This window comes from Aquarana catesbeiana, linkage group LG02 (assembly GCF_042186555.1).
Source record: "Aquarana catesbeiana isolate 2022-GZ linkage group LG02, ASM4218655v1, whole genome shotgun sequence".
NCBI lineage: Eukaryota > Metazoa > Chordata > Amphibia > Anura > Ranidae > Aquarana > Aquarana catesbeiana.
This window is the reverse complement of record NC_133325.1, coordinates 273,659,814-273,679,538: the sequence shown is the minus strand read 5'-3', so window position 1 is coordinate 273,679,538 and position 19,725 is coordinate 273,659,814. Positions and strand designations below refer to the sequence as shown.

The 19,725-nt window shown below is 52.7% G+C and overlaps 1 protein-coding gene across 1 annotated transcript in view; it reads right to left on the bottom strand.

The window, feature by feature from the left end:
• Positions 1 to 18,694, bottom strand: part of GGACT (gamma-glutamylamine cyclotransferase) — a 44,558-nt gene extending 25,864 nt beyond the window's left edge. Inside the window, exon 1 of the mRNA XM_073614441.1 lies at positions 18,578 to 18,694. Within this exon, the coding sequence (XP_073470542.1) occupies positions 18,578 to 18,580 (3 nt within the window). The 5' untranslated portion in view covers positions 18,581 to 18,694. The remainder of the gene's footprint in view (positions 1 to 18,577) is intronic.
• Positions 18,695 to 19,725: the final 1,031 nt, after the last annotated feature.

Genomic DNA, 19,725 nt, shown 5'->3' with positions numbered 1-19,725 from the left:
ACAGAGCACACTGACACCACCACTGAGAGAAACAGAGCACTGACACCAGCACGGAGACAGAGCACTGACACCAGCACAGACAGAGCACACCGACACCAGGACTGAAAGAAACAAAGCACTGACACCAGCACTGAGAGATACAGAGCACACTGACACCAGCACTGAGAGATACAGAGCACACTGACACCAGCATTGAGAGATACAGAGCACTGATAACAGCACAGAGACAGAGCACTGACCAGGACTGAGAGAAACAAAGCACTGACACCAGCACTGAGAGAGACAGAGCACACTGACACCAGGACCGAGAGAAACAAAGCACTGTCACCAGCACTGAGAGAGACAGAACACTGACACCAGCACTGCCAGAGACAGAGCACGGACACCACCACTGAGAAAGACAGAGCACACTGACACCAGCATTGAGAGAGACAGAGCACACTGACACCAGGACTGTGAGAGACCAAGCACTGACACCAGCACTGAGAAAGACAGAGCACTGACACCAGCACTGAGAGAGACAGAGCACTGACACCAGGACAGAGAGACAGAGCACTGACACCAGCACTGAGACAGAGCACTGACACCAGCACTGAGACAGAGCACTGACACCAGCACTGCCAGAGACAGAGCACACTGACACCAGGACTGAGAGAGACAGAGCACTGACACCAGCACAGAGAGAGACAGAGCACTGACACCAGCACTGAGAGAGAGCACTGACACCAGCACTGAGAGAGACAGAGCACTGACACCAGCACTGAGAGAGACAGAGTACTGACACCACCACTGCCAGAGACAGAGCACGGACACCACCACTGAAAGAGACAGAGCACTGACACCAGCACTGAGAGAGACAGAGCACACAGACACCACGACTGAGAGACAGAGCACACTGACAACAGCACTGAGAGAGAGACAGAGCACACTGACAACAGCACTGAGAGAGACAGAGCACACTGACACCAGCACTGAGAGAGACAGAGCACACTGACACCAGCACTGAGAGAAACAGAGCACTGACACCAGCACTGCCAGAGACAGAGCACGGACACCACCACTGAGAAATACAGAGCACACTGACACCAGCATTGAGAGAGACAGAGCACACTGACACCAGGACTGTGAGAGACCAAGCACTGACACCAGCACTGAGAAAGACAGAGCACTGACACCAGGACTGAGAGAGACAGAGCACTGACACCAGCACTGAGACAGAGCACTGACACCAGCACTGAGACAGAGCACTGACACCAGCACTGCCAGAGACAGAGCACACTGACACCAGGACTGAGAGAGACAGAGCACTGACACCAGCACAGAGAGAGACAGAGCACTGACACCAGCACTGAGAGAGAGCACTGACACCAGCACTGAGAGAGACAGAGCACTGACACCAGCACTGAGAGAGACAGAGTACTGACACCACCACTGCCAGAGACAGAGCACGGACACCAGCACTGAGAGAGACAGAGCACACAGACACCACGACTGAGAGAGACAGAGCACACTGACAACAGCACTGAGAGAGACAGAGCACACTGACAACAGCACTGAGAGAGACAGAGCACACTGACACCAGCACTGAGAGAGACAGAGCACACTGACACCAGCACTGAGAGAAACAGAGCACTGACACCAGCACTGCCAGAGAGAGAGCACACTGACACCAGCACTGAGAGAGACAGAGCATGCTGACGCCAGCACTGAGAGAAATAGAGCACTGACACCAGCACTGAGAGAGACAGAGCACTGACACCAGCACTGGGAGAGACAGAGCACTGACACCAGCACTGAGAGAGACAGAGCAATGACACCAGCACTGGGAGAGAGAGAGCACATGGACACCAGCACTGAGAGAAACAAAGCACTGACACAAGCACTGCGAGAGACCGAGCACTGACACCAGCACTGAGAGAAACAGAGCACTGACACCAGCACTGGGAGAGACAGAGCACTGACACCGGTACTGAGAGAGACAGCGCTGACACCAGCACTTAGAAAGACAGGGCACACTGACACCGACACTGAGAGAGACAGCACTGACACCAGCACTTAGAAAGACAGGGCACACTGACACCAGCACTGAGAGAGACAGAGCACCGACACCAGCACTGAGAGAGACAGAGCACACTGACACCAGCACTGAGAGAGACAGAGCACCGAAACCAGCACTGAGAGAGACAGAGCACTGTCACCAGCACTGAGAGAGACAGAGCACACTGACACCAGCACTGAGAGAGACAGAGCACACTGACACCAGCACTGAGAGAGACAGAGCACCGAAACCAGCACTGAGAGAGACAGAGCACCGACACCAGGACTGAGAGAGACAGAGCACCGACACCAGGACTGAGAGAGACAGAGCACACTGACACCAGGACTGAGAGAGACAGAGCACACTGTCACCAGCACTGAGAGAGACAGAGCACTGACACCAGCACTGAGAGAGACAGAGCACTGACACCAGCACTGAGAGAGACAGAGCACTGACACCAGCACTGACAGAGACAGAGCACACTGACACCAGCACTGACAGAGACAGAGCACACTGACACCAGGACTGAGACAGAGCACACTGACACCAGCACTGAGAGAGACAGAGCACACTGACACCAGCACTGAGAGAGACAGAGCACACTGACACCAGCACTGAGAGAGACAGAGCACACTGACACCAGCACCGAGAGAGACAGAGCACACTGACACCAGCACCGAGAGAGACAGAGCACTGTCACCTGCACTGAGACAGACAGAGCACTGTCACCAGTACTGAGAGAGACAGAGCACTGACACCAGCACTGAGAGAGACAGAGCACTGTCACCAGCACTGAGAGAGACAGAGCACACTGACACCAGCACTGAGAGAGACAGAGCACACTGACACCAGCACTGAGAGAGACAGAGCACCGACACCAGCACTGAGAGAGACAGAGCACACTGACACCAGCACTGAGAGAGACAGAGCACACTGACACCAGCACTGAGAGAGACAGAGCACACTGACACCAGCACTGAGAGAGACAGAGCACACTGACACCAGCACTGAGAGAGACAGAGCACACTGACACCAGCACTGAGAGAGACAGAGCAAATTGGCAACAGCTTTCAGAAAAACAGAGCACACTGACAACAGCACTGAGAGAGACAGAGCACACTGACACCAGCACTGAGAGAGACAGAGCACACTGACACCAGCACTGAGAGAGACAGAGCACACTGACACCAGCACCGAGAGAGACAGAGCACACTGACACCAGCACTGAGAGAGACAGAGCACACTGACACTAGCACTGAGAGAAACAGAGCACTGACACCAGCACTGCCAGAGAGAGAGCACACTGACACCAGCACTGAGAGAGACAGAGCATGCTGACACCAGCACTGAGAGAAATAGAGCACTGACACCAGCACGGAGACAGAGCACTGACACCAGCACTGGGAGATACAGAGCACTGACACCAGCACTGAGAGAGACAGAGCAATGACACCAGCACTGGGAGAGAGAGAGCACATGGACACCAGCACTGAGAGAAACAAAGCACTGACACAAGCACTGCGAGAGACAGAGCACTGACACCAGCACTGAGAGAGACAGAGCACTGACACCGGTACTGAGAGAGACAGAGCACACTGACACCAGCACTGAGAGAGACAGAGCACTGACACCAGCACTGAGAGAAACAGAGCACTGACACCAGCACTGAGAGAGACAGAGCACACTGACACCAGCACTGACAGAGACAGAGCACACTGACACCAGGACTGAGACAGAGCACACTGACACCAGCACTGAGAGAGACAGAGCACACTGACACCAGCACTGAGAGAGACAGAGCACATTGGCACCAGCTTTCAGAAAAACAGAGCACACTGACACCAGCACTGAGAGAGACAGAGCACACTGACACCAGCACTGAGAGAGACAGAGCACACTGACACCAGCACCGAGAGAGACAGAGCACACTGAAAACCAGCACCGAGAGAGACAGAGCACACTGACACCAGCACTGAGAGAGACAGAGCACACTGACACCAGCACTGAGAGAGACAGAGCACACTGACACCAGCACTGAGAGAAACAGAGCACTGACACCAGCACTGCCAGAGAGAGAGCACACTGACACCAGCACTGAGAGAGACAGAGCATGCTGACACCAGCACTGAGAGAGACAGAGCACTGACACCAGCACTGGGAGAGACAGAGCACTGACACCAGCACTGAGAGAGACAGAGCAATGACACCAGCACTGGGAGAGAGAGAGCACATGGACACCAGCACTGAGAGAAACAAAGCACTGACACAAGCACTGCGAGAGACAGAGCACTGACACCAGCACTGAGAGAAACAGAGCACTGACACCAGCACTGGGAGAGACAGAGCACTGACACCGGTACTGAGAGAGACAGAGCACACTGACACCAGCACTGAGAGAGACAGAGCACTGACACCAGCACTGAGAGAAACAGAGCACTGACACCAGCACTGAGAGAGACAGAGCACACGGGGGGAGCAATTCGGGGTACTTTGTCGCAGTAAGTGGGCTTAGCACTATATGACCATATAGTGTGACCAAACCCCCGTATTTTTTGAATATGTTCAGGTGTTCAGGTGTTTTTAACTAGCCCTGCAGGAAATGTCATTCTTGTATGTGTGCGCTGTAAAATATTTTTTAGACAGAGCACACTGACACCAGCACTGACAGAGACAGAGCACACTGACACCAGCACTGACAGAGACAGAGCACACTGACACCAGGACTGAGACAGAGCACACTGACACCAGCACTGAGACAGAGCACACTGACACCAGCACTGAGAGAGACAGAGCACATTGGCACCAGCTTTCAGAAAAACAGAGCACACTGACACCAGCACTGAGAGAGACAGAGCACACTGACACCAGCACCGAGAGAGACAGAGCACACTGACACCAGCACCGAGAGAAACAGAGCACTGACACCAGCACTGCCAGAGAGAAAGCACGCTGACACCAGCACTGAGAGAGACAGAGCATGCTGACACCAGCACTGAGAAATAGAGCACTGACACCAGCACTGAGAGAGACAGAGCACTGACACCAGCACTGGGAGAGACAGAGCACTGACACCAGCACTGAGAGAGACAGAGCAATGACACCAGCACTGGGAGAGAGAGAGCACATGGACACCAGCACTGAAAGAAACAAAGCACTGACACAAGCACTGCGAGAGACAGAGCACTGACACCAGCACTGAGAGAAACAGAGCACTGACACCAGCACTGGGAGAGACAGAGCACTGACACCGGTACTGAGAGAGACAGCGCTGACACCAGCACTTAGAAAGACAGGGCACACTGACACCGACACTGAGGGAGACAGCACTGACACCAGCACTTAGAAAGACAGGGCACACTGACACCAGCACTGAGAGAGACAGAGCACCGACACCAGCACTGAGAGAGACAGAGCACACTGACACCAGCACTGAGAGAGACAGAGCACCGAAACCAGCACTGAGAGAGACAGAGCACCGACACCAGGACTGAGAGAGACAGAGCACACTGACACCAGGACTGAGAGAGACAGAGCACACTGACACCAGCACTGAGAGACAGAGCACACTGACACCAGCACTGAGAGAGACAGAGCACTGACACCAGCACTGAGAGAGACAGAGCACTGACACCAGCACTGAGAGAGACAGAGCAAACTGACACCAGCACTGAGAGAGACAGAGCACTGACACCAGCACTGAGAGAGACAGAGCACACTGACACCAGCACTGACAGAGACAGAGCACACTGACACCAGGACTGAGACAGAGCACACTGACACCAGCACTGAGAGAGACAGAGCACACTGACACCAGCACTGAGAGAGACAGAGCACATTGGCACCAGCTTTCAGAAAAACAGAGCACACTGACACCAGCACTGAGAGAGACAGAGCACTGACACCAGCACTGAGAGAGACAGAGCACTGACACCAGCACTGAGAGAGACAGAGCAAACTGACACCAGCACTGAGAGAGACAGAGCACTGACACCAGCACTGAGAGAGACAGAGCACACTGACACCAGCACTGAGAGAGACAGAGCACACTGACACCAGCACTGAGAGAGACAGAGCACACTGACACCAGCACCGAGAGAGACAGAGCACACTGACACCAGCACCGAGAGAGACAGAGCACACTGACACCAGCACTGAGAGAGACAGAGCACACTGACACATGCACTGAGAGAGACAAAGCACTGTCACCTGCACTGAGAGAGACAGAGCACTGTCACCAGTACTGAGAGAGACAGAGCACTGACACCAGCACTGAGAGAGACAGCACTGATACCAGCACTGAGAGAGACAGCACTGACACCAGCACTGAGAGAGAGAGCACACTGACACCAGCACTGAGAGAGAGAGCACTGATACCAGCACTGAGAGAGACAGCACTGACACCAGCACTGAGAGAGAGAGCACACTGACACCAGCACTGAGAGAGACAGAGCACTGACACCAGCACTGAGAGAGACAGAGCACACTGACACCAGCACTGAGAGAGACAGAGCACTGTCACCAGCACTGAGAGAGACAGAGCACACTGACACCAGGACTGAGACAGAGCACACTGACACAAGCACTGAGAGAGACAGAGCACACTGACACCAGCACCCAGAGAGACAGAGCACACTGACACCAGCACCGAGAGAGACAGAGCACACTGACACCAGCACCGAGAGAGACAGAGCACACTGACACCAGCACCGAGAGAGACAGAGCACACTGACACCAGCACCGAGAGAGACAGAGCACACTGACACCAGCACTGAGAGAGACAGAGCACACTGACACCAGCACTGAGAGAAACAGAGCACTGACACCAGCACTGCCAGAGAGAGAGCACACTGACACCAGCACTGAGAGAGACAGAGCATGCTGACACCAGCACTGAGAGAAATAGAGCACTGACACCAGCACTGGGAGAGACAGAGCACTGACACCAGCACTGAGAGAGACAGAGCAATGACACCAGCACTGGGAGAGAGAGAGCACATGGACACCAGCACTGAGAGAAACAAAGCACTGACACCAGCACTGCGAGAGACAGAGCACTGACACCAGCACTGAGAGAGAGAGCACACTGACACCGGTACTGAGAGAGACAGCGCTGACACCAGCACTTAGAAAGACAGGGCACACTGACACCGACACTGAGAGAGACAGCACTGACACCAGCACTTAGAAAGACAGGGCACACTGACACCAGCACTGAGAGAGACAGAGCACCGACACCAGCACTGAGAGAGACAGAGCACACTGACACCAGCACTGAGAGAGACAGAGCACCGAAACCAGCACTGAGAGAGACAGAGCACCGACACCAGGACTGAGAGAGACAGAGCACACTGACACCAGGACTGAGAGAGACAGAGCACACTGACACCAGCACTGAGAGAGACAGAGCACACTGACACCAGCACTGAGAGAGACAGAGCACTGACACCAGCACTGAGAGAGACAGAGCACTGACACCAGCACTGAGAGAGACAGAGCAAACTGACACCAGCACTGAGAGAGACAGAGCACACTGACACCAGCACTGACAGAGACAGAGCACACTGACACCAGCACTGACAGAGACAGAGCACACTGACACCAGGACTGAGACAGAGCACACTGACACCAGCACTGAGAGAGACAGAGCACACTGACACCAGCACTGAGAGAGACAGAGCACATTGGCACCAGCTTTCAGAAAAACAGAGCACACTGACACCAGCACTGAGAGAGACAGAGCACACTGACACCAGCACTGAGAGAGACAGAGCACACTGACACCAGCACCGAGAGAGACAGAGCACACTGACACCAGCACCGAGAGAGACAGAGCACACTGACACCAGCACCGAGAGAGACAGAGCACACTGACACCAGCACCGAGAGAGACAGAGCACACTGACACCAGCACTGAGAGAGACAGAGCACATGGACACATGCACTGAGAGAAACAAAGCACTGTCACCTGCACTGAGAGAGACAGAGCACTGTCACCAGTACTGAGAGAGACAGGGCACTGACACCAGCACTGAGAGAGACAGCACTGATACCAGCACTGAGAGAGACCGCACTGACACCAGCACTGAGAGAGACCGCACTGACACCAGCACTGAGAGAGAAAGCACACTGACACCAGCACTGAGAGAGAAAGCACACTGACACCAGCACTGAGAGAGACAGAGCACTGACACCAGCACTGAGAGAGACAGAGCACTGTCACCAGCACTGAGAGAGACAGAGCACACTGACACCAGGACTGAGAGAGACAGAGCACTGACACCAGCACTGAGAGAGACAGAGCACACTGACACCAGCACTGAGAGAGACAGAGCACACTGACACCAGCACTGACAGAGACAGAGCACACTGACACCAGGACTGAGACAGAGCACACTGACACAAGCACTGAGAGAGACAGAGCACACTGACACCAGCACTGACAGAGACAGAGCACACTGACACCAGGACTGAGACAGAGCACACTGACACAAGCACTGAGAGAGACAGAGCACACTGACACCAGCACTGAGAGAGACAGAGCACATTGGCACCAGCTTTCAGAAAAACAGAGCACACTGACACCAGCACTGAGAGAGACAGAGCACACTGACACCAGCACCGAGAGAGACAGAGCACACTGACACCAGCACCGAGAGAGACAGAGCACTGTCACCAGCACTGAGAGAGACAGAGCACACTGACACCAGCACTGAGAGAGACAGAGCACACTGACACCAGCACTGAGAGAGACAGAGCACACTGACACCAGCACTGAGAGAGACAGAGCACACTGACACCAGGACTGAGAGAGACAGAGCACACTGACACCAGCACTGACAGAGACAGAGCACACTGACACCAGGACTGAGACAGAGCACACTGACACATGCACTGAGAGAAACAAAGCACTGTCACCTGCACTGAGAGAGACAGAGCACTGTCACCAGTACTGAGAGACAGAGCACTGACACCAGCACTGAGAGAGACAGCACTGATACCAGCACTGAGAGAGACAGCACTGACACCAGCACTGAGAGAGAAAGAGCACTGACACCAGCACTGAGAGAGAGCGCACACTGACACCAGCACTGAGAGAGACAGAGCACTGTCACCAGCACTGAGAGAGACAGAGCACACTGACACCAGGACTGAGAGAGACAGAGCACACTGACACCAGCACTGAGAGAGACAGAGCACACTGACACCAGCACTGAGAGAGACAGAGCACACTGACACCAGCACTGAGAGAGACAGAGCACACTGACACCAGGACTGAGAGAACAAAGCACTGACACCAGCACTGAGCGAGACAGCACTGACACCAGCACTGAAAGAGACAGAGCACACTGACACCAGCACTGAGAGAAACAAAGCACTGACACCAGCACTGAAAGAGACAGAGCTCACTGACACCAGCACTGAGAGAGACAGAGCACACTGACACCAGCACTGAGAGAAACAGAGCACTGACACCAGCACTGAGAGAGACGGAGCACTGACACCAGCACTGAGAGAAACAGAGCACTGCACTGACACCAGCACTGAGAGAGACAGAGCACACTGACACCAGCACCGAGAGAGACAGAGCACACTGACACCAGCACCGAGAGAGACAGAGCACACTGACACCAGCACCGAGAGAGACAGAGCACACTGACACCAGCACCGAGAGAGACAGAGCACACTGACACCAGCACTGAGAGAGACAGAGCACACTGACACCAGCACTGAGAGAAACAGAGCACTGACACCAGCACTGCCAGAGAGAGAGCACACTGACACCAGCACTGAGAGAGACAGAGCATGCTGACACCAGCACTGAGAGAAATAGAGCACTGACACCAGCACTGGGAGAGACAGAGCACTGACACCAGCACTGAGAGAGACAGAGCAATGACACCAGCACTGGGAGAGAGAGAGCACATGGACACCAGCACTGAGAGAAACAAAGCACTGACACCAGCACTGCGAGAGACAGAGCACTGACACCAGCACTGAGAGAGAGAGCACACTGACACCGGTACTGAGAGAGACAGCGCTGACACCAGCACTTAGAAAGACAGGGCACACTGACACCGACACTGAGAGAGACAGCACTGACACCAGCACTTAGAAAGACAGGGCACACTGACACCAGCACTGAGAGAGACAGAGCACCGACACCAGCACTGAGAGAGACAGAGCACACTGACACCAGCACTGAGAGAGACAGAGCACCGAAACCAGCACTGAGAGAGACAGAGCACCGACACCAGGACTGAGAGAGACAGAGCACACTGACACCAGGACTGAGAGAGACAGAGCACACTGACACCAGCACTGAGAGAGACAGAGCACACTGACACCAGCACTGAGAGAGACAGAGCACTGACACCAGCACTGAGAGAGACAGAGCACTGACACCAGCACTGAGAGAGACAGAGCAAACTGACACCAGCACTGAGAGAGACAGAGCACACTGACACCAGCACTGACAGAGACAGAGCACACTGACACCAGCACTGACAGAGACAGAGCACACTGACACCAGGACTGAGACAGAGCACACTGACACCAGCACTGAGAGAGACAGAGCACACTGACACCAGCACTGAGAGAGACAGAGCACATTGGCACCAGCTTTCAGAAAAACAGAGCACACTGACACCAGCACTGAGAGAGACAGAGCACACTGACACCAGCACTGAGAGAGACAGAGCACACTGACACCAGCACCGAGAGAGACAGAGCACACTGACACCAGCACCGAGAGAGACAGAGCACACTGACACCAGCACCGAGAGAGACAGAGCACACTGACACCAGCACCGAGAGAGACAGAGCACACTGACACCAGCACCGAGAGAGACAGAGCACACTGACACCAGCACTGAGAGAGACAGAGCACACTGACACATGCACTGAGAGAAACAAAGCACTGTCACCTGCACTGAGAGAGACAGAGCACTGTCACCAGTACTGAGAGAGACAGGGCACTGACACCAGCACTGAGAGAGACAGCACTGATACCAGCACTGAGAGAGACCGCACTGACACCAGCACTGAGAGAGAAAGCACACTGACACCAGCACTGAGAGAGAAAGCACACTGACACCAGCACTGAGAGAGACAGAGCACTGACACCAGCACTGAGAGAGACAGAGCACTGTCACCAGCACTGAGAGAGACAGAGCACACTGACACCAGCACTGAGAGAAACAGAGCACTGACACCAGCACTGCCAGAGAGAGAGCACACTGACACCAGCACTGAGAGAGACAGAGCATGCTGACACCAGCACTGAGAGAAATAGAGCACTGACACCAGCACTGGGAGAGACAGAGCACTGACACCAGCACTGAGAGAGACAGAGCAATGACACCAGCACTGGGAGAGAGAGAGCACATGGACACCAGCACTGAGAGAAACAAAGCACTGACACCAGCACTGCGAGAGACAGAGCACTGACACCAGCACTGAGAGAGAGAGCACACTGACACCGGTACTGAGAGAGACAGCGCTGACACCAGCACTTAGAAAGACAGGGCACACTGACACCGACACTGAGAGAGACAGAGCACTGTCACCAGCACTGAGAGAGACAGAGCACACTGACACCAGGACTGAGAGAGACAGAGCACTGACACCAGCACTGAGAGAGACAGAGCACACTGACACCAGCACTGAGAGAGACAGAGCACACTGACACCAGCACTGAGAGAGACAGAGCACACTGACACCAGCACTGACAGAGACAGAGCACACTGACACCAGGACTGAGACAGAGCACACTGACACAAGCACTGAGAGAGACAGAGCACACTGACACCAGCACTGAGAGAGACAGAGCACATTGGCACCAGCTTTCAGAAAAACAGAGCACACTGACACCAGCACTGAGAGAGACAGAGCACACTGACACCAGCACCGAGAGAGACAGAGCACACTGACACCAGCACCGAGAGAGACAGAGCACTGTCACCAGCACTGAGAGAGACAGAGCACACTGACACCAGCACTGAGAGAGACAGAGCACACTGACACCAGCACTGAGAGAGACAGAGCACACTGACACCAGCACTGAGAGAGACAGAGCACACTGACACCAGGACTGAGAGAGACAGAGCACACTGACACCAGCACTGAGAGAGACAGAGCACACTGACACCAGCACTGACAGAGACAGAGCACACTGACACCAGGACTGAGACAGAGCACACTGACACATGCACTGAGAGAAACAAAGCACTGTCACCTGCACTGAGAGAGACAGAGCACTGTCACCAGTACTGAGAGACAGAGCACTGACACCAGCACTGAGAGAGACAGCACTGATACCAGCACTGAGAGAGACAGCACTGACACCAGCACTGAGAGAGAAAGAGCACTGACACCAGCACTGAGAGAGAGCGCACACTGACACCAGCACTGAGAGAGACAGAGCACTGTCACCAGCACTGAGAGAGACAGAGCACACTGACACCAGCACTGAGAGAGACAGAGCACACTGACACCAGCACTGAGAGAGACAGAGCACACTGACACCAGCACTGAGAGAGACAGAGCACACTGACACCAGGACTGAGAGAGACAGAGCACACTGACACCAGCACTGAGAGAGACAGAGCACACTGACACCAGCACTGACAGAGACAGAGCACACTGACACCAGGACTGAGACAGAGCACACTGACACATGCACTGAGAGAAACAAAGCACTGTCACCTGCACTGAGAGAGACAGAGCACTGTCACCAGTACTGAGAGACAGAGCACTGACACCAGCACTGAGAGAGACAGCACTGATACCAGCACTGAGAGAGACAGCACTGACACCAGCACTGAGAGAGAAAGAGCACTGACACCAGCACTGAGAGAGAGCGCACACTGACACCAGCACTGAGAGAGACAGAGCACTGTCACCAGCACTGAGAGAGACAGAGCACACTGACACCAGGACTGAGAGAGACAGAGCACACTGACACCAGCACTGAGAGAGACAGAGCACTGTCACCAGTACTGAGAGAGACAGGGCACTGACACCAGCACTGAGAGAGACAGCACTGATACCAGCACTGAGAGAGACCGCACTGACACCAGCACTGAGAGAGAAAGCACACTGACACCAGCACTGAGAGAGAAAGCACACTGACACCAGCACTGAGAGAGACAGAGCACTGACACCAGCACTGAGAGAGACAGAGCACTGTCACCAGCACTGAGAGAGACAGAGCACACTGACACCAGCACTGAGAGAAACAGAGCACTGACACCAGCACTGCCAGAGAGAGAGCACACTGACACCAGCACTGAGAGAGACAGAGCACACTGACACCAGCACTGAGAGAGACAGAGCACACTGACACCAGCACTGAGAGAGACAGAGCACACTGACACCAGCACTGACAGAGACAGAGCACACTGACACCAGGACTGAGAGAACAAAGCACTGACACCAGCACTGAGTGAGACAGCACTGACACCAGCACTGAAAGAGACAGAGCACACTGACACCAGCACTGAGAGAAACAAAGCACTGACACCAGCACTGAAAGAGACAGAGCTCACTGACACCAGCACTGAGAGAGACAGAGCACACTGACACCAGCACTGAGAGAAACAGAGCACTGACACCAGCACTGAGAGAGACGGAGCACTGACACCAGCACTGAGAGAAACAGAGCACTGCACTGACACCAGCACTGAGAGAGACAGAGCACACTGACACCAGCACTGAGAGAAACAGAGCACTGCATTGACACCAGCACTGAGAGAGACAGAGCACACTGACGCCAGCACTGAAAGAAACAGAGCACTGTCACCAGTACTGAGAGAGACAGCACTGACACCAGCACTTAGAAAGACAGGGCACACTGACACCAGCACTGAGAGAGACAGAGCACTGACACCAGCACTGAGAGAGACAGAGCACTGACACCAGCACTGAGAGAAACAGAGCACTGACACCAGCACTGAGAGAGACAGAGCACACTGACACAAGCACTGAGACAGAGCACTGACACCAGCACTGAGAGAGACAGAGCACTGACACCAGCACTGAGAGAGACAGAGCACACTGACACCAGCACTGAGAGAGACAGATCACACTGACACAGCACTGAGAGAAACAGAGCACTGACACCAGCACTGAGAGAGACAGAGCACTGACACCAGCACTGAGAGAGACAGAGCACTGACACCAGCACTGAGAGAAACAGAGCACACTGATACCAGCACTGAGAGAAACAAAGCACTGACACCAGCTCTGAAAGAGACAGAGCACACTGACACCAGCACTGAGAGAGACAGAGCACTGACACCAGCACTGAGAGAGACAGAGCACACTGACACCAGAAATGAGAGAGACAGAGCACTGACACCAGCACTGAGAAAGACAGCACTGACAGAGACAGAGCACTGACACCACCACTGAGAGAGACAGAGCACTGACACTAGCACTGAGAGAAACAAAGCACTGTCACCAGCACTGAGAGAGACAGAGCACTGTCACCAGCACTGAGAGAGACAGAGCACTGACGCCAGCACTGAGAGAGACAGAGCACTGACACATGCACTAAGAGAAACAAAGCACTGTCACCAGCACAGAGAGAGGCAGCACTGACACCAGCACTTAGAAAGACAGGGCACACTGACAACAGCACTGAGAGAAACAAAGCACTGACACCAGCACTGAAAGAGACAGAGCTCACTGACACCAGCACTGAGAGAGACAGAGCACACTGACACCAGCACTGAGAGAAACAGAGCACTGACACCAGCACTGAGAGAGACGGAGCACTGACACCAGCACTGAGAGAGACAGTGCTGGTGTCAGTGCTCTGTCTCTCTCAGTGCTGGTGTCAGTGCTCTGTCTCTCTCAGTGCTGGTGTCAGTGTTCTGTCTCTCTCAGTGCTGGTGTCAGTGTGCTCTGTCTCTTTCAGTGCTGGTGTCAGTGCTTTGTTTCCCTCAGTGCTGGTGTCAGTGCTCTGAGAGAGACAGAGCACACTGACACCAGGACTGACAGAGACAGAGCACACTGACACCAGCACTTAGAAAGACAGGGCACACTGACACCAGCACTGAGAGAAACAGAGCACTGACACCAGCACTGAGAGAGACAGAGCACACTGACACCAGCACTGAGAGAGACAGAGCACTGTCACCAGCACTGAGAGAGACAGAGCACACTGACACCAGGACTGAGAGAGACAGAGCACACTGACACCAGCACTGAGAGAGACAGAGCACACTGACACCAGCACTGAGAGAGACAGAGCACACTGACACCAGCACTGAGAGAGACAGAGCACACTGACACCAGCACTGAGAGAGACAGAGCACACTGACACCAGCACTGACAGAGACAGAGCACACTGACACCAGGACTGAGAGAACAAAGCACTGACACCAGCACTGAGCGAGACAGCACTGACACCAGCACTGAAAGAGACAGAGCACACTGACACCAGCACTGAGAGAAACAAAGCACTGACACCAGCACTGAAAGAGACAGAGCTCACTGACACCAGCACTGAGAGAGACAGAGCACACTGACACCAGCACTGAGAGAAACAGAGCACTGACACCAGCACTGAGAGAGACGGAGCACTGACACCAGCACTGAGAGAAACAGAGCACTGCACTGACACCAGCACTGAGAGAGACAGAGCACACTGACACCAGCACTGAGAGAAACCGAGCACTGCACTGACACCAGCACTGAGAGAGACAGAGCACACTGACGCCAGCACTGAAAGAAACAGAGCACTGTCACCAGTACTGAGAGAGACAGCACTGACACCAGCACTTAGAAAGACAGGGCACACTGACACCAGCACTGAGAGAGACAGAGCACTGACACCAGCACTGAGAGAGACAGAGCACTGACACCAGCACTGAGAGAAACAGAGCACTGACACCAGCACTGAGAGAGACAGAGCACACTGACACAAGCACTGAGACAGAGCACTGACACCAGCACTGAGAGAGACAGAGCACTGACACCAGCACTGAGAGAGACAGAGCACACTGACACCAGCACTGAGAGAGACAGATCACACTGACACAGCACTGAGAGAAACAGAGCACTGACACCAGCACTGAGAGAGACAGAGCACTGACACCAGCACTGAGAGAGACAGAGCACTGACACCAGCACTGAGAGAAACAGAGCACACTGATACCAGCACTGAGAGAAACAAAGCACTGACACCAGCTCTGAAAGAGACAGAGCACACTGACACCAGCACTGAGAGAGACAGAGCACTGACACCAGCACTGAGAGAGACAGAGCACACTGACACCAGAAATGAGAGAGACAGAGCACTGACACCAGCACTGAGAAAGACAGCACTGACAGAGACAGAGCACTGACACCACCACTGAGAGAGACAGAGCACTGACACTAGCACTGAGAGAAACAAAGCACTGTCACCAGCACTGAGAGAGACAGAGCACTGTCACCAGCACTGAGAGAGACAGAGCACTGACGCCAGCACTGAGAGAGACAGAGCACTGACACATGCACTAAGAGAAACAAAGCACTGTCACCAGCACAGAGAGAGGCAGCACTGACACCAGCACTTAGAAAGACAGGGCACACTGACAACAGCACTGAGAGAAACAAAGCACTGACACCAGCACTGAAAGAGACAGAGCACACTGACACCAGCACTGAGAGAGACAGAACACTGACACCAGCACTGAGAGAGACAGTGCTGGTGTCAGTGCTCTGTCTCTCTCAGTGCTGGTGTCAGTGCTCTGTCTCTCTCAGTGCTGGTGTCAGTGTTCTGTCTCTCTCAGTGCTGGTGTCAGTGTGCTCTGTCTCTTTCAGTGCTGGTGTCAGTGCTTTGTTTCCCTCAGTGCTGGTGTCAGTGCTCTGAGAGAGACAGAGCACACTGACACCAGGACTGACAGAGACAGAGCACACTGACACCAGCACTTAGAAAGACAGGGCACACTGACACCAGCACTGAGAGAAACAGAGCACTGACACCAGCACTGAAAGAGACAGAGCACACTGACACCAGCACTGAGAGAAACAAAGCACTGACACCAGCGCTGAGAGCATGCCAGCACTGACCCCAGCTTTGAAATAGAGGACACTGACACCAGTACTCTTAATATAGGAAATTCATTTTTATTGCTTGAATTATTTTTTCCCTTATGGAGGTGAGTGGGGCCTCATGTCTAAGTTATGCCTAAGGCCTCACAAAGCCTACAGCCACCTCTGTGTGACAGCACTGAAAGCTGACATTTGGCCTGGGCAGAAAGGGGGTGAAAGTGCCCAGTAAGCAAGTGGTCAAGCACCATACTTTGCCGTCATTTCACGGTGAAACTCAATTTTAAAGATTTAAATGTTAGGTATCTATTTACTCGGTGTAACATCATCTTTCACATTTTACAGAAAAATTGGGCTAACTTTAGTGTTTTGTTTCTTTTTTTTCATGAAAGTGTTTTTTTTCCCCAAAAAAAATTGCATTTGAGAAACCGCTGTGCAAATACCATGTGACATAAAAAATTGCAACACCCACCATTTTATTCTATAGGGCTTCTGCAAAAAAAAATATAGAATGTTTCGGGGATTCTAAGTAATTTTCTAGCAAAAAAAAAAAAAAATTGGATTTTTACATGTAGGAGCGAAGTGTCAGAATTGGCCCGGATGGAAAATAGTTAATCAAAAACAGATCACACGGTGAACCTAGCAACCTCAGTTTTGTTGCTACAAAAAAAAAAAACTTAAGATCTGCTGACAGTCATGGTTATTTCCAGGAGAGAACTTACAAAATGTAATATTCTGGATCTAGCTATATGTAGGATTCATTGTGATAATCAGCCTGCCTGGAGCAGTACAAGGCACTCAGTGATTGCTGGAGGAGCTCGGGGATGATGTAGACTCCATAGGGGAGTCTGCCTGGGAGGAGGCATGTACATGGATGAGGCACAGCAGCAGCAGCTGCTGACAAGAAGCTGTATAGTGCCGGTGTTCTGCCATATAGTGTCCTCGTATCAAATAGTGTCCGCCTCGTACTGCGCAGGCGCAGCGCCTGCGCAGTACGGAGGAGCAGGAGAGGCCGAAAATGCCCGAAGTTGATCAGCTGACCATCAGCTGTACACGGCGCTCGGGCACTTGTTAGCGATGGCAGTGTAAGAGGGCCCCTCGCGGGCTCGCTTCGCTCGCCACGCTTCGGGCACGGCCTCGCTGCGCTCGGCAAATATTTATTCTAACTCTATGTCCACTTGGATAGTAGGGAATGATCCTGGACATAGGGTAAGAATAAATGCGCAGGCGCCGTGTACAGCTGACGATCAGCTGTTGAACTTCGGAGACTTTCGGCGTCTCTTTTGTCCTCCGTACTGCGCCTGCGCAGTACAGGGAGGACACTATATGATAGGGGACTGAATTCGATAAGACACCGGGTCTGCCCTCCTCTGTACAGGGTACAGCACACAGAGGTCACCTCCTGCTGGCTTCCCTGTTTATATGCCATGCTCTTCTCATCCTGGAAAACTTTAGCCTGTTATTAGAATGTTCTAGGACTTTCCTACTGAACACACTCACCATGTTCACAGATCAGATGAGAAGCCGTCCACAATAGGAAATATGTGAGCACAGCACTCCTTCCTCTTCTCCTTCTCTTGCCTTGTACAGCCACGCCCCCATCACATGATGTGCCCTGCCTGCCCAGGGATCAGAGCCCTGTACTGGTGAGCTATTCATTCCTTAGTAACTCATTTACTACCACCTATGGCACACTGAGCTGTGAAGACAATGGGGTTGTTTTACTAAAGGCAAATCTACTGTGCACTGTAAAGCTTTGCAAAGAATACCCAATCGCATGCAAGGAAAATTAAAAACCTGCCTTTACAGTGGGGAAAATAATGATTTGATCCCCTGCAGATTTTGTAAGTTTGCCGACTTACAAATAAATTAAGGGTCTAGAATTTTTTATCATAGGTGTATTTTAAATCATAGAGCTAGAATATCAACCAAAATTCCAGAAAAAAAACACGATACAAATGTTATAAATTGAGTTGCAGTTCAGTGAATAAAATAAGTATTTTGATCCCCAAGAAAAACATGACGTATTACTTGCTGGCAAGCACAGAGGTAAGAAGTTTTTTGTAGTTGGTGACCATGTTTGCACACATCTTGGGAGCAATTTTGGTCCACTCTTCTTTACAGATCTTCTCTAATCCTTAAGGTTTCTTGGCTGTTGCTTGGCAACTCAGTTTCAGCTCCCTCCATACATTTTCTAGGCCTCTCCATGACCTTAATGTGCTTCTTCTTGAGCCACTCTTTTGTTGCCTTAGCGATATATTTTGGGTCATTGTCATGCTGGAAAACCTATCCATGACACATCTCTCATCTGACCAACACAATTTTATCCAATCCTTCTCTGAATCATTTAGATGTTCTTTGGCATGACTGTACATGTGCCTTCTTGAGGGGGGGGCTCGCCGTGTTTGGAGGAAGAAAAATTCTGACTATAACTCTAAGAACACCATCCCTACAGTCATGCATGGAGGTAGAAACATTATGCTTTGGGGTTGCTTCTCTGCTAAAGGTACAGATCAACTTTGCCGCATTGAGGGGCCAATGGATGGGGCTATGTATTGTAAAATCTTGGATGAGAACCTTCTTCCCTCAGCCAGAACACTGAAGATGGGTCTTCCAGCATGACAATGACCCAAAACATACCACCAAGG